The sequence below is a fragment of the Protomyctophum parallelum genome, assembly GCF_964188405.1.
Source record: "Protomyctophum parallelum genome assembly, chromosome: 17".
Classification (NCBI taxonomy): Eukaryota; Metazoa; Chordata; class Actinopteri; order Myctophiformes; family Myctophidae; genus Protomyctophum; species Protomyctophum parallelum.
This window is the reverse complement of record NC_139719.1, coordinates 39,273,930-39,287,519: the sequence shown is the minus strand read 5'-3', so window position 1 is coordinate 39,287,519 and position 13,590 is coordinate 39,273,930. Positions and strand designations below refer to the sequence as shown.

The window sequence follows — 13,590 nt, the reverse complement described above, 5'->3', positions numbered from 1 at the left end:
GTCTCGGTTACATTTTGAGTTGAGTTAAACAAAAGGTTATACGATGATGTACGTGAATGTGGGGTTTTCTTTTGTGCTTGTGATGTGGGTCTGTGTGTGTGTGTGTGTGTGTGTGTGTGTTTGCAGGAGCTTACATTGGTTGTGAAGGGGCTTACATTGGTCGCAGCGGGACTCGGCGAGGTCCGTTCCTCCGGCGCCTCCGCTCTGCTCGGCATCTTCAGGCCGCCGTACTTCTTCCAGTACATCCAGCAGGACACGCACAGACGGCACTGCATGTTGGGCGGTCCCCACGAGTACCACTGGGCCGACTGCATCGCTGGAATGGGAAATGGTGCATTTATATAGCGCCTTTATCCAAGGCCGCTTTACATGGATTGTGTATTACATTCACACACACACACACACACACACACACACACACACACACACACACACACACACACACACACACACACACACACACACACACACACACACACACACACACACACACACACACACACACACACACACACACACACACACACACACACACACACACACACACACACACACACACACACACACACACCGATGGCGGCGGAAACCATGCAAGGCACCAACCAGCACATCAGGAGCAATTAGGGGTTCAGTGTCTTGCTCAAGGACACTTCGACACCAACTCTGGGGGAGCCCACAGGGTTCGAACTGGCGACCTTGCGGTTACCATTCGGAAACTCTACCCCTGAGCCACCACCACTCCCCCCCTCCCCAAAGTCAAGGACGCTGTCAACGTCAAAGACAACACCGGAGGTACGGCTACGGTTAGAGAAACTAGAACCGAGAGCAGACACCAAAAATAATGATGTTTTTGCTGCTGGACAGACACTCTGCAGTGTTATCCCCATTACTGTAATTAACCAACAGGCATGCAAACGGATTAGGGGTGAAAAATGTGAGAAGGATTGCAAGGGAAAGACAGACCGGTTAGTTAGGGAAGGTATTAGGTATGAGGTCTGTCCTGTCTCTCCATTGGTAGAAGGCTACTGGCTATGGCATGTACACCGTCTATAGAAACAGTCCGCACTCACAGGGTGAACTTTCTTTCAATGTCATTATTTACCGCAGCGGCAGTCTCTGACAGACGGACGCATTTTGGCTACATCATCATCAGAAATGCGCTATATAAGTTTGAGATATTATTATCATTATCAGCACACTACACGGTACACGGTGCCATTATCACGTCACAGACGTTCTTCCTGTGCATGTCTGTCAGCAATGTGCCAGCAAAGACTGACTGACCTTTTTTATTGCAGAGGTTTCACATTTGCATGAGCTTTTTTGGGGGATTTTCTTCGTCCCATAGAGGGAACGTAATGCAAATGCGGTTCTTTAACATCGAATTTCATCCTCAAATTTCAGCTGACCTGCTGCCCGCTGCACCCACTTTCTTCACTACAAAAAAGATGCATCTTTTCCTCCTCAATAACTCATTCAGCAAGTAATACTCTAGGACCTGGCTAAGATATGTATGCGCTTCAGTTAGCGGAGAATATCTCAACTGTTCTTGGCCAATATGACCGCTGCGAACAACCTGGGAACTGTGAAAGATTCTCTATCCGGGGCGAAATACGCGGGAAATGACCACACCATACAGCTACTTCAAACATGGCTCTATCTTCTAAACCGGTTTGTGAGACAGATTTCCTGAGATGCTCAAAATTTTCAGAATACTGCATGTTTGAATACTCAATAGACCATTATGCACGCGGCAGTCATCTTTCCACAGGTTAATGGCAGGGTGGAAACTAGCCGCAATTTGCCATTGACCGCCTATACATCTAAACAGACATACATCTAGAAAGTCCTATCTAATTTTATGAAATTATGTCAAACTTCAATAAAATTGCAGCTGTACGAAAAGCTTGAATGATGCTCTTTCTATCTGCAAAGTGTTTGCTTCATAAAAATCCACCATAGACATGTCATGAGCAACTTTATGTCAAGAAATTCCTTGCAGGTGATTTTTGAAATTGCAGGAGTTTGGAAGCGCTCCCTTTCAGTAATGGAACATCCTTAGTATGGGCAGTCAATGGCAAATTGCGGCTAGTTTCCACCCTGCCATTAACTTGTGGAAAGATGACCGCCGTGTGCATAATGGTCGAGTATTCAAACATGCAGTATTCTGAACATTTTGAGCATCTCAGGAAATCTGTCGCACAAACGGTTTAGAAGATAGAGCCATGTTTGAAGCAGCTGTCTGGTGTGGTCATTTCCGGGTATGTGGCCCCGGAACAGTTGAGATATTCTCTGCTAAATGAAGCGCATACATATCTTAGCCAGGTCCGTTTAACCACTCTTAACCCATTCTGACCTGAGATCAGATTCATACAAGTTTTCCACTGGACACACACTGGTCTGATTAACCCATTCTGACCTGAGATCAGATTCTAAAAATGTCAGTCGTTCTTCGATTTTTCAAAAAATAGCAGACCTACAAGCTCGTATCGCGCCACTCGGTGGTGCAATATGAGCTTGTAGATCTGCTATTTTTAAATAGCTAAAGCATAACATGATGCTGACACCAAAATGGGTGCCTGTTCAGAATGGGTTAAACCCTCTATACTTTGTAAGACGGACCACCAAACCTCCTTGCCAAAAATAGCAGATCTACAAGCTCACAATGTGTCACAACACATCACTCACAACGTCGCACGTTGTGAGCTTGTAGATCTGCTATTGTTGGTGAATGTTCACCCCAGAATATATAGGGATGCTGGGGTTCAAGTGGTTAAATGTTAGCGGCTCCTAATAATTAACTACATCAAGCCAGTGTGCAAAAGTAGGTCAAATTAATTATGCTGTCAGTCCAAGTCAGAGCCGGTCTGAAGCACACACTGCCCACTGACCAGCTCTACTTGAACCAAAACATGATATGTGGTGTTGGATCTTTCTTCAGCCAATTGAAATAGGCCTACTCGCCATGTTCTCAGCCTCAAACACTATTATTTCTTAAAGAATCGATCAGATCACAGACAGTGTAGCTTAAGTAGGCTAGATTCACTTAAGGCTCATACATAGTCTGGATTTTCAGTGGTGAGGTGACCACCGAACTACAACATGACGTCACGAGCCGCGGTGAAGAGCAAACCACCGCCACCGCCCCAGGCCTTCTCTCTGTTTTTACTCACCACCGCTCAACGTTATTTCAGCTCCGGTGGTCAACTCACCACCGGAGCGGTGGTCACCTCACCACCGGAGCCGTGGTCACCTCACCACCGGAGCGGTGGTCAGCTCACCACCGGAGCGGTGGTCAGCTCACCACCGGAGCGGTGGTCAGCTCACCACCGGAGCGGTGGTCAGCTCACCACCGGAGCGGTGGTCAGCTCACCACCGGAGCGGTGGTCACCTCACCACCGGAGCGGTGGTCACCTCACCACCGGAGCAGTGGTCAGCTCACCACCGGAGCGGTGGTCACCTCATCACCGGAGCGGTGGTCAGCTCACCACCGAAAATCAAGACTATGAATAGGCCTTTACTCCACTGAACGAAGCCAGCTGCAGGTGACCAGCACTGCAAATCAGGACCCGCAAATCACCCTTGATAATACTTCATTGGCAGGTATTTGCTAATTTTGCTTGTGAAAAGCAACATTTTATTAAAGTAGCTATAAGAAATAATGTCAAAATTGGAGCCTGCAGTAGTAAAACGCTGTGTCTCTGTGACACATCTAGGGGCCACAATCTGCATTCAAAGATGTTTCTAGAAGCTTTGTCATTGGTCGGGGGGAAAAAACGGGGTTGAAATGACTAACCAATCAGGAAATAGACAGGCAAATCGACCAATGACAAAGCTTCGAGGAAAATCTTTGAATGCAGATTGCGGCCCCTAGATGTGTCAAGAGACTACATTTTTTGGGAGCGTTTTGGCTGTCTGAATACCAAAAAAACAAAAACAAAATTAAAAGGTCATTAAAATTTGGACATATTATTGCTGTAAGACAAGACAATTGGAAATGTGTACAAGAAAATACCGTTTGTAGGGGCAGCCCCATTGAGTAGGTTAACCGAATATCCTGCACACACCCCTACCTAAGTGTAACACTTCATTTCCTGGATGTCTTTTAACGGACTTAAAATGATTACGTGATTATACGTGGTTTACTCTACAGTGACATACTGTAAATACTGTATATACTATACTAGGCACCTGACACACTGCTGCCCACAGCCCACCTCCTCCCTCTCACAGTGCTCCACTCTCTTCTCCTCTCCTCTCCTCTCCTCTCCGCCACTAAAAACATTTTGCGGGTCTTGTCACGGTGTTACAGTAGCTTGAATATATCACAAGAGCCTCCGTGACCAGATTGAAAACTAAAACAGCAGGAGACTTAGATAGCATTTGATAGACTTATAGCATGTTATGTAGACAGCACTATAATTGCATTGTATATAGTCATAGCACGCCATAGTACACATGTATAGCATAGTAGTATAGATATATAGTTTATAGTCTCATAATATAGATATTCCACTGTTACTTTCTTAGCTTACGCATGTTTCATGATAAATGGTTTTTTGTGATGTATTCCCATGCTTTTTGTTCCTGCTTAATGTAAGTCGCTCTGGATTAAGAGCGTCTGCTAAATGCCTAAATTGTAAATTGTAAATTGAGATGCTCTTTGAAAATAGTTCCCATTTGAGGCAGACAAACAAGGAAAGGCATAGGACATGTTACTAGCAGGAAAATCACAAAGGGGATCTCGCAACTCTCTGTAAGAACAAAAAAATCTAATTTTATTCACAGCATGAATAAACTTGAAAGTATACTTGGGGGAAAAAAAGACTGCAAGGTCAAAACGTTGTACATTTCTGCTGTGAATACAACTTGAAGCTTTTGAAGAGAGTTTGCGAGCACCCTTCTTGTTTTACATGAGTCTATTTTTGCAGTTTGGCTCGGCACCAAGAAAGAAACGGGAGGATGTGCGTAATCTTTTCTTTGTGCGTTACTAAGCAAGCCCATTACGAAAGCGATGCTACAGAGCCCCGAACTCTCGAAAGTCTGTTCGACTCAAAAGAATCTCAGTCAATTTCGGACAATGTTGTCATTCATGTCATTCAGTGTAAACTGAGATGATGTATGTACTATAGGTCATTTCTGTGATGACAGATGAAAAGCCGGCACACACACACACACACACACCCACACACACACACACACACACACACACACACACACACAACTCACTGTAACAGCTCTCGCAAGCTCTGCCGCCTCCTGACGTCGTCGTGTGAAAGGCCCCTGGTCCCGCCCCGTTTACCGTGGCCATCTTCCCATTGGTCACCGAGATCTGGTTGGGGTTGGGCTTATTACTGTGGAGACAGCAGAGGAACGACGATAATAATAAAACGGACCCGCCGGCCTTCTGCCAGGGCCGCTGAACACACATTAACACATTCTGACCTGAGATCAGATTCATACGAGGTTTCCACTGGACACACATTGGTCTGATGAACCCATTCTGACCTGAGATCAGATTCATACGAGGTTTCCACTGGACACACATTGGTCTGATGAACCCATTCTGACCTGAGATCAGATTCTAAAAATGTCAGTCGTTCTTCCATTTTTTTCAAAAATAGCAGACCTACAAGCTCGTATCGCGCCACTCGGTGGCGCGATATGAGCTTGTAGATCTGCTATTTTTAAATAGCTAAAGCATAACATGATGCCGACACCAAAATGGGTGCCCGGTCAGAATGGGTTAAATATGCATACACAATACTCTCCACTGCAGTCATTCTCACCATACAATAATGACGGTATAATTTAAGTAATTACGTCCATTATGGCACAGAGAAAAAACACTTACTATGTAGGGATGTAAACCTGCTTCAGCTTGCTTTCTGCTTCTGCCGCCTTCAACCGTTTCTGCTCGGAGAGAGAGAGAGAGACAAACGCGCCGTACAGCAAAAAGCAAGACAAAAAAAAAAACCCATTAAGATTAGTTGGCTGCCACAGACCAGTGGGCACTAATCTATTAATTAGAAAGATGTAACTTTTAGCTTAATTACTACTGGTTGCAATGCTCTTTGGACTGTTTTCAAGGAAAGACAAATCTGAAATGCTGGTTCAAGCAAGTCAGCAGCATGACCCTCAGTGGTCCCTAAATTGTCTCTAAATAGATCGCTAAAATAGCAGCTCTACAAGCTCACAATATTGTTCTGAGGCACCATGTTGTGGGCTTGTAGATCTGCTAGTGGATAATAATTGCTCTACAATTTAGGCATTTAGCAGACGCTCTTAATCCAGAGCGACTTACATTAAGCAAGAACAAAAAGCATGGGAATACATCACATAAAAACATTTATCATGAAACATGCGTAAGCTAAGAAAAATAACAGTGGAATATCTATATTATGAGACTATACATACACTATACATATAAACTATACATATTTACTACTATGCTATACATATGTACTATGACGTGCTATGACTACATACAATGTAATTATAGTGCTGTCTACATAACATGCTATAAGTCTCTCACCTGCTGCACATATCTGTCTGTGGTCTTCCACATGTAGTAGTACTCTATGATGCTGGTCAGAGACTTCCATGGCAGCTACAGAAAGAAAGAAAGAAAGAATGAACCCATTCTGACCTGAGATCAGATTCATACGAGGTTTCCACCGGACCCACACTGGTCTGATTAACCCATTCTGATCCGAGATCAGATTCTAAAAATGTCAGTCGTTCTTCGATTTTTCAAAAAATAGCAGACCTACAAGCTCGTAGCGCGCCACTCGGTGGCGCGCTATGAGCTTGTAGATCTGCTATTTTTCAATAGCTAAAGCACGACATGTTGCCAACACCAAAATGGGTTCCCGTTCAGAATGAAGAAAGAAAGAAAGAAAGGAAGAAAGAAAGAAAAGAAAGAATGGAGGAGGGACAGAGTGAGCAGAGAGATGAAAGAAAGAGGGGGGGGGTGGGGGTGGGGGTGGAGAGAACAGACAGAGAACAAATTAAGAGTATTAATAACTGGTGTTCTCGCCATGAGGGTGTGAACGCCTTCATGAATATTCATGAGCAGGCCAGAGAGGGAGATGACTGTAGGATGGAGGAGGGCGGCTGAGCGGTACGGCTCGGTCTGCCAGAACCCAGACCCACATTCAGTCCCAGAACCAAGACCCACATTCAGTCCCAGAACCAAGACCCACATTCAGTCCCAGAACCAGACCCACATTCAGTCCCAGAACCAAGACCCACATTCAGTCCCAGAACCAAGACCCACATTCAGTCCCAGAACCAAGACCCACATTCAGTCCCAGAACCAAGACCCACATTCAGTCCCAGAACCAAGACCCACATTCAGTCCCAGAACCAGACCCACATTCAGTCCCAGAACCAAGACCCACATTCAGTCCGAGACCCACATTCAGTCCCAGAACCAAGACCCACATTCAGTCCCAGAACCAGACCCACATTCAGTCCCAGAACCAAGACCCACATTCAGTCCCAGACCCACATTCAGTCCCAGACCCACATTCAGTCCCAGAACCAAGACCCACATTCAGTCCCAGAACCAAGACCCACATTCAGTCCCAGAACCAAGACCCACATTCAGTCCCAGAACCAGACCCACATTCAGTCCCAGAACCAAGACCCACATTCAGTCCCAGAACCAAGACCCACATTCAGTCCCAGAACCAAGACCCACATTCAGTCCCAGACCCACATTCAGTCCCAGAACCAGACCCACATTCAGTCCCAGACCCACATTCAGTCCCAGAACCAGACCCACATTCAGTCCCAGAACCAAGACCCACATTCAGTCCCAGAACCAGACCCACATTCAGTCCCAGACCCACATTCAGTCCCAGACCCACATTCAGTCCCAGAACCAGACCCACATTCAGTCCCAGAACCAAGACCCACATTCAGTCCCAGAACCAAGACCCACATTCAGTCCCAGACCCACATTCAGTCCCAGAACCAGACCCACATTCAGTCCCAGACCCACATTCAGTCCCAGAACCAGACCCACATTCAGTCCCAGAACCAAGACCCACATTCAGTCCAAGACCCACATTCAGTCCCAGAACCAGACCCACATTCAGTCCCAGACCCACATTCAGTCCCAGAACCAAGACCCACATTCAGTCCCAGAACCAGACCCACATTCAGTCCCAGAACCAAGACCCACATTCAGTCCCAGAACCAGACCCACATTCAGTCCCAGACCCACATTCAGTCCCAGACCCACATTCAATCCCAGACCCACATTCAGTCCCAGAACCAGACCCACATTCAGTCCCAGAACCAAGACCCACATTCAGTCCCAGACCCACATTCAGTCCCAGAACCAAGACCCACATTCAGTCCCAGACACACATTCAGTCCCAGTCCCAGACCCACATTCAGTCCCAGACCCACATTCAGTCCCAGAACCAAGACCCACATTCAGTCCCAGACCCACATTCAGTCCCAGAACCAAGACCCACATTCAGTCCCAGAACCAGACCCACATTCAGTCCCAGAACCAAGACCCACATTCAGTCCCAGACCCACATTCAGTCCCAGAACCAAGACCCACATTCAGTCCCAGAACCAAGACCCACATTCAGTCCCAGAACCAGACCCACATTCAGTCCCAGAACCAAGACCCACATTCAGTCCCAGACCCACATTCAGTCCCAGAACCAGACCCACATTCAGTCCCAGAACCAAGACCCACATTCAGTCCCAGACCCACATTCAGTCCCAGAACCAGACCCACATTCAGTCCCAGAACCAAGACCCACATTCAGTCCCAGAACCAAGACCCACATTCAGTCCCAGACCCACATTCAGTCCCAGAACCAGACCCACATTCAGTCCCAGAACCAGACCCACATTCAGTCCCAGAACCAGACCCACATTCAGTCCTCGACCTTCCTAGCCTGAGGAAGGTCGAGGAAGAGGAAGGTCGCAAGACCGAAACGTTGCTTCTCAAATAAATGCTCTGGAACCAATCAAGTGGCGTGTGTGCGTGTGTCCCTCCTTTCGTCCTTATGAAAGACAAAAATAATTTTCGAGCGATCAAAATAAGCGATTTAGCCTAAGACCCACCGCCCACGGTCAGAGCCGCAGTGGGCTCGGGCTGGAGTTATGACATTTTTCACCTGTACCACTCGTTCTGGGATAAAACAACATCGGATTCGATTAACCCATTCTGACCTGAGATCAGATTCATACGAGGTTTCCACTGGACACACACTGGTCTGATTTACCCATTCTGACCTGAGATCAGATTCTAAAAATGTCAGTCGTTCTTATTATTCAAAAATAGCAGATCTACAAGCTCGTAGCGCGCCACCGAGTGGCGCGCTACGAGCTTGTAGATCTGCTATTTTTAAGTAGCTAAAGCATAACATGATGCCGACACCAAAATGGGTGCCCGTTCAGAATGGGTTAATATTAATACTTCTAGAGGGACTTTATCGTAATCATCGCTGAGGTAAGCAAGCAGCATTAATTATGCCTCCCGGTTTTTGTATGGAACGGAAGGGGGGGGGGGCTCCTATTTTGAAAGAAATCCTGGCGCTCATTGTGTTAAAAGAACAAGATTTAACAGAGCGCACACACACACACACACACATGTGCACAACGCAACGAAAGCACATACACTTCCACAAGTACAAAGTACAAATATCACGGCTTGAAATGTGTAATAATGAATTGCATTTTTTATAGCGCTTTTCCAAATGCTCAAAGCGCTTTATAATGGTTCATTCATTCATACATTGGTGCATTATTTTATCGATAAAAATAATTGGCACTATAACCGTACAGTTTACAAGTTAACATAAAACAGTGAACCGACGCCTTAAATAAGTCTCATGACAGGTCACTACTGGGGCTTTATGCAATATCCTGGGCTCCGGATTGAACCCTTTCAGGGCGGGAACCCCTTTTGGTGTTTTAAGCATTATGTTATACTTTAGCTATTGGAAAATAGCTTTAAATCTACAAGCTCATAGCGCAAATCTTTGAATATATATTCTTTCAGAGCGAACGTTTCTAACTCAAATCAGGGTTCCTGGAACAACATATTTTCAGATGGGGGGTTGGTGGCCAAATACATAATAATAATCTTTGTGGTCCTTGACATGAAATAGGTTGAGATTACATAGATTACAAAAACATAGGTTTTTGAGTGGTGCAACCCACTCCAAGGAACAGCAATGTTCCTATGTCCGTCCCTATGTTTTAGAGTACCAACAGGGGGCGCTGTTGTTGCACCACTCACTTCAGATTGGTCTGATTCTTCTGTTGTTTTCTTGTTGTTCTTTGGGCTGTACTGTGGTCTTCCACACAGAGAAGAGAGAGAGATGTAGACTAGGGGCAGAGTCCCTCCTCCATTCATCTCTTCAACGAGACAGAGGCATTGAATTTCTCCAGAGGCTGACCCCCCCCCCCCCCCCATCCCCCCCCACCCCCCCCGACTCTAATCAGATCGTCAACTGTGTTTTTATTTGTTCCCTCCCTCCTCTGTGACAGTCCATAAAATAACTGGAATTGTATTGCCATTACTTTATGTCCACAACACAGTGTAAGCACCATTAGAATAAAGGGTGTGCTTCTGTGCAAAGTGCAGTCCTAAAGCACAGATAAAACAGCGTGCCTCGGCACAAACGTTATGAGGAAGAGAGGATGATGGATCAATAAACGTTGGGCCGTCACTGCCTGGTATATTTATATAGCAGCCTTTCTCCAACAGCATATACGGCATTATATATACACCTTATTCACACACCGATGGCGGAGGAGGACGCTACGTTGGAAGCAGTAAGGCGGGGGGGGGGGGGTTTCAGTGTCTTGCTCAACCCATTAAATGGTAAATGGTGCCTTTATCCAAGGCGCTTTACAGAGATTGTGCATTACATTCACCCATTCACACACACACATTCATACACCGATGGCAGCGGAAACCATGCAAGGCACCAACCAGCACATCAGGAGCAATTAGGGGTTCAGTGTCTTGCTCAAGGACACTTCGACAGTAACTCTGGGGGAGCCCGGGTTCGAACTGGCAACCTTACGGTTACCATCCAGGCACTCTACCCCTGAGCCACCGCCGCCGACCCATTCTGACCTGAGATCAGATTCTAAAAATGTCTTCTACATCCTGAGAGTTTTCTGAAAAAGCTATGTTTCTATGTCAGTCGTTCTTCGATTTTTCAAAAATAGCAGACCTACAAGCTCGTGCTATGAGCTTGTAGGGGGGGGGGGGGGGGTACTAAACACTTTCTGGGTACACACATAGAATATAAACAACTAAATGTGCAAGACAAGTACTTATTTTTCTAGACTCTATACGATTTATTTACTCATTTTGGAGCATACTGTAGCCCAGACTAGCGGGTGTGCGACATGACAAGGCTAACGGTGGTGCTATGGTTTTATTTTAAATATATCAACATATTATTATGTAATGCAGAATATAGCGGCGCCTATGCTGCATATATTATGCCATTAAGGTTCATATATGTGGATAAAAAAGGAAATATATGTCTCTAGTCTATGTAGCTTATGCAATTTATATTTCCATGTGGGGGGATGCATCAGATCAGCTAGGTCGGGAGGTAACAGGGGGTGCATGGCCAAAAGGGTTTGGGAGCCGCTGTGTAGCCAATCAGCATGCGAGTCATGTCCATGTCAATCATGTAATGTTGCAAAACTGTTCGTCACAAAGCATGAATGAAATGAAAAATATAAATGAGTTATGAAGTTACAATTGACAAAATATATATATTTAACCAGGGGGGGCCCCCCCCCCCACGTACCCCGTAACCCCCCCCCCATCCCTAAAATCTCCTATGAACGGGAGGATCATCATCCCGGGAAACATTCAGGGCTGTATTTTGCGTGTCTTAAGTACCAGGTCTTATTCCCTAACTTGAGTAAACTAAAGACCTGGAGGCGTGATCAATGCTCTTTGGCCACTCAGAATAGCCAAATGGCATTGACCACGCCTCCAGGTCTTTAGTTTACTCAAGTTAGGGAATAAGACCTGGTACTTAAGACACGCAAAATACAGCCCTCAGAGTCCCAAACTCTATCTCCTCAGCCACTGCAACCGGTTATTATGGACGGCTACAGAAAGCACTGCTCCTGCTACGTTGTTGTGCCGTCGAGAAAACCAACTACACAAATTAAACAATAACCTACTTTCCTACAGAGAGCCTACCTATTGATTGAGTCCAATCAATCACAAGCCAGGCACATAGCGAGTTAAGCCTATACTAACTGGCAAATATACAGCGAAGGTGGGCCTCGACTCAGGGAAAAACAATTATTTGCACTCGCACAAACGCTCCTTATAATATGTCGAGGTCACACATATTACATTTCAGGAGCACGTGTGACCAAAACAGTCAACCAGTAATATGTAATGTAATAACAATTCATGATGAGCACCTGGCTTTCTCAAGCAGCCACAATATAACAATGTAGGCCTTCAGCAGACGATCTTCTTAATCCAGAGTGATTTACAGTAAGCAAGGTAAACATCAAATGCATAGAAATAGTAATCTAGCGTCATAGGTAAACCAGGGATCTATAATTAAACCATTTTTACCTAAGATCAGATTCTATAAATGTCTTCTACATCCGACAGTTTTCTGAAAAAGCTATGTTTCTATGTCAGTCGTTCTTTGATTTTTTCAAAAATAGCAGACCTCGGTACTCGCTATGAGCTTGTAGATCTGCTATTTTTCAATAGCTAAAGCATAACTTAATGCTAACAACAAAAGAGGTTCCCGCCCAAAATGGGTTAAGTCTCAATAGTATAATATCAAAAGTATCTATAAGCTGTACATTGAAACTATACAGACACTAGGACGCCGGGTCTAAATTAACCTGGCATCTGTCTACATAACACGCCATCTGAATGATATTTTTAGCCTTTGCATAAAGCCTGCAAGGTCATCGGGGCTAGGGCAAGTGCTGCGGGCTAAGGTGGAGTCTGAATAGGTGAGTGTTCAGATTACGGCAGAAGATTGGGACCGAGTCTTCCACAGGTCTCACACACACACACACACACAGACACAGACACACACACACACACACACAGCGTCACAGTGTCACACTCTCTTCTGCCTCAGGCTCGCTCACACACACACACATACACACACACACACACACACACACACACACACACACACACACACACACACACACACACACACACACACACACACACACACACACACACACACACACACACACACACTCACAAAGTCTTGTCGGATGTCGTTGAAGTCTTTGCCGTATTTCTCCAGCGCCTCCTCGAACATGCCGGCCTCCGAGGCGCTCCACTCCTCCATCTCGTCCCGGCAGAGCACCGGGCCGCCCGCCGGCACCAGCACACTCAGCGCGCTGGACAGGTCGTAACCGTGGCGATGCAGCGTGTCCATCGCGTGGAACTGCCAAAGTTGAGGGGAGAGTGCAAAGCAGAGAGGAGAGACGCCGGGTTGATTGATTTGATTGAATCCCTGTGCAACGTGCGGCTCTGTGGCATGGGCCTATGTGTGTGTGTGTGTTTGTGTGTGTGTGTGTGTG

At 45.9% G+C, this 13,590-nt stretch overlaps 1 protein-coding gene across 4 annotated transcripts in view; it reads right to left on the bottom strand.

The window, feature by feature from the left end:
• mta3 (metastasis associated 1 family, member 3) overlaps positions 1-13,590 on the bottom strand; it is a 52,448-nt gene that overhangs the window by 23,567 nt on the left and 15,291 nt on the right. For 2 of the 4 annotated variants that reach the window (XM_083788041.1, XM_083788039.1), the window contains exons 9-13: positions 13,266-13,454; positions 6,536-6,610; positions 5,855-5,913; positions 5,230-5,354; positions 156-316 (exon numbers count right to left, since the gene is read on the bottom strand). In XM_083788041.1, coding sequence (XP_083644167.1) covers positions 156-316; positions 5,230-5,354; positions 5,855-5,913; positions 6,536-6,610; positions 13,266-13,454 — 609 coding nt within the window. Of the gene's footprint in view, positions 1-134; positions 317-5,229; positions 5,355-5,854; positions 5,914-6,535; positions 6,611-13,265; positions 13,455-13,590 lie in introns of all 4 variants that reach the window. The other 2 variants (XM_083788038.1, XM_083788040.1) reach the window with 1 other exon arrangement.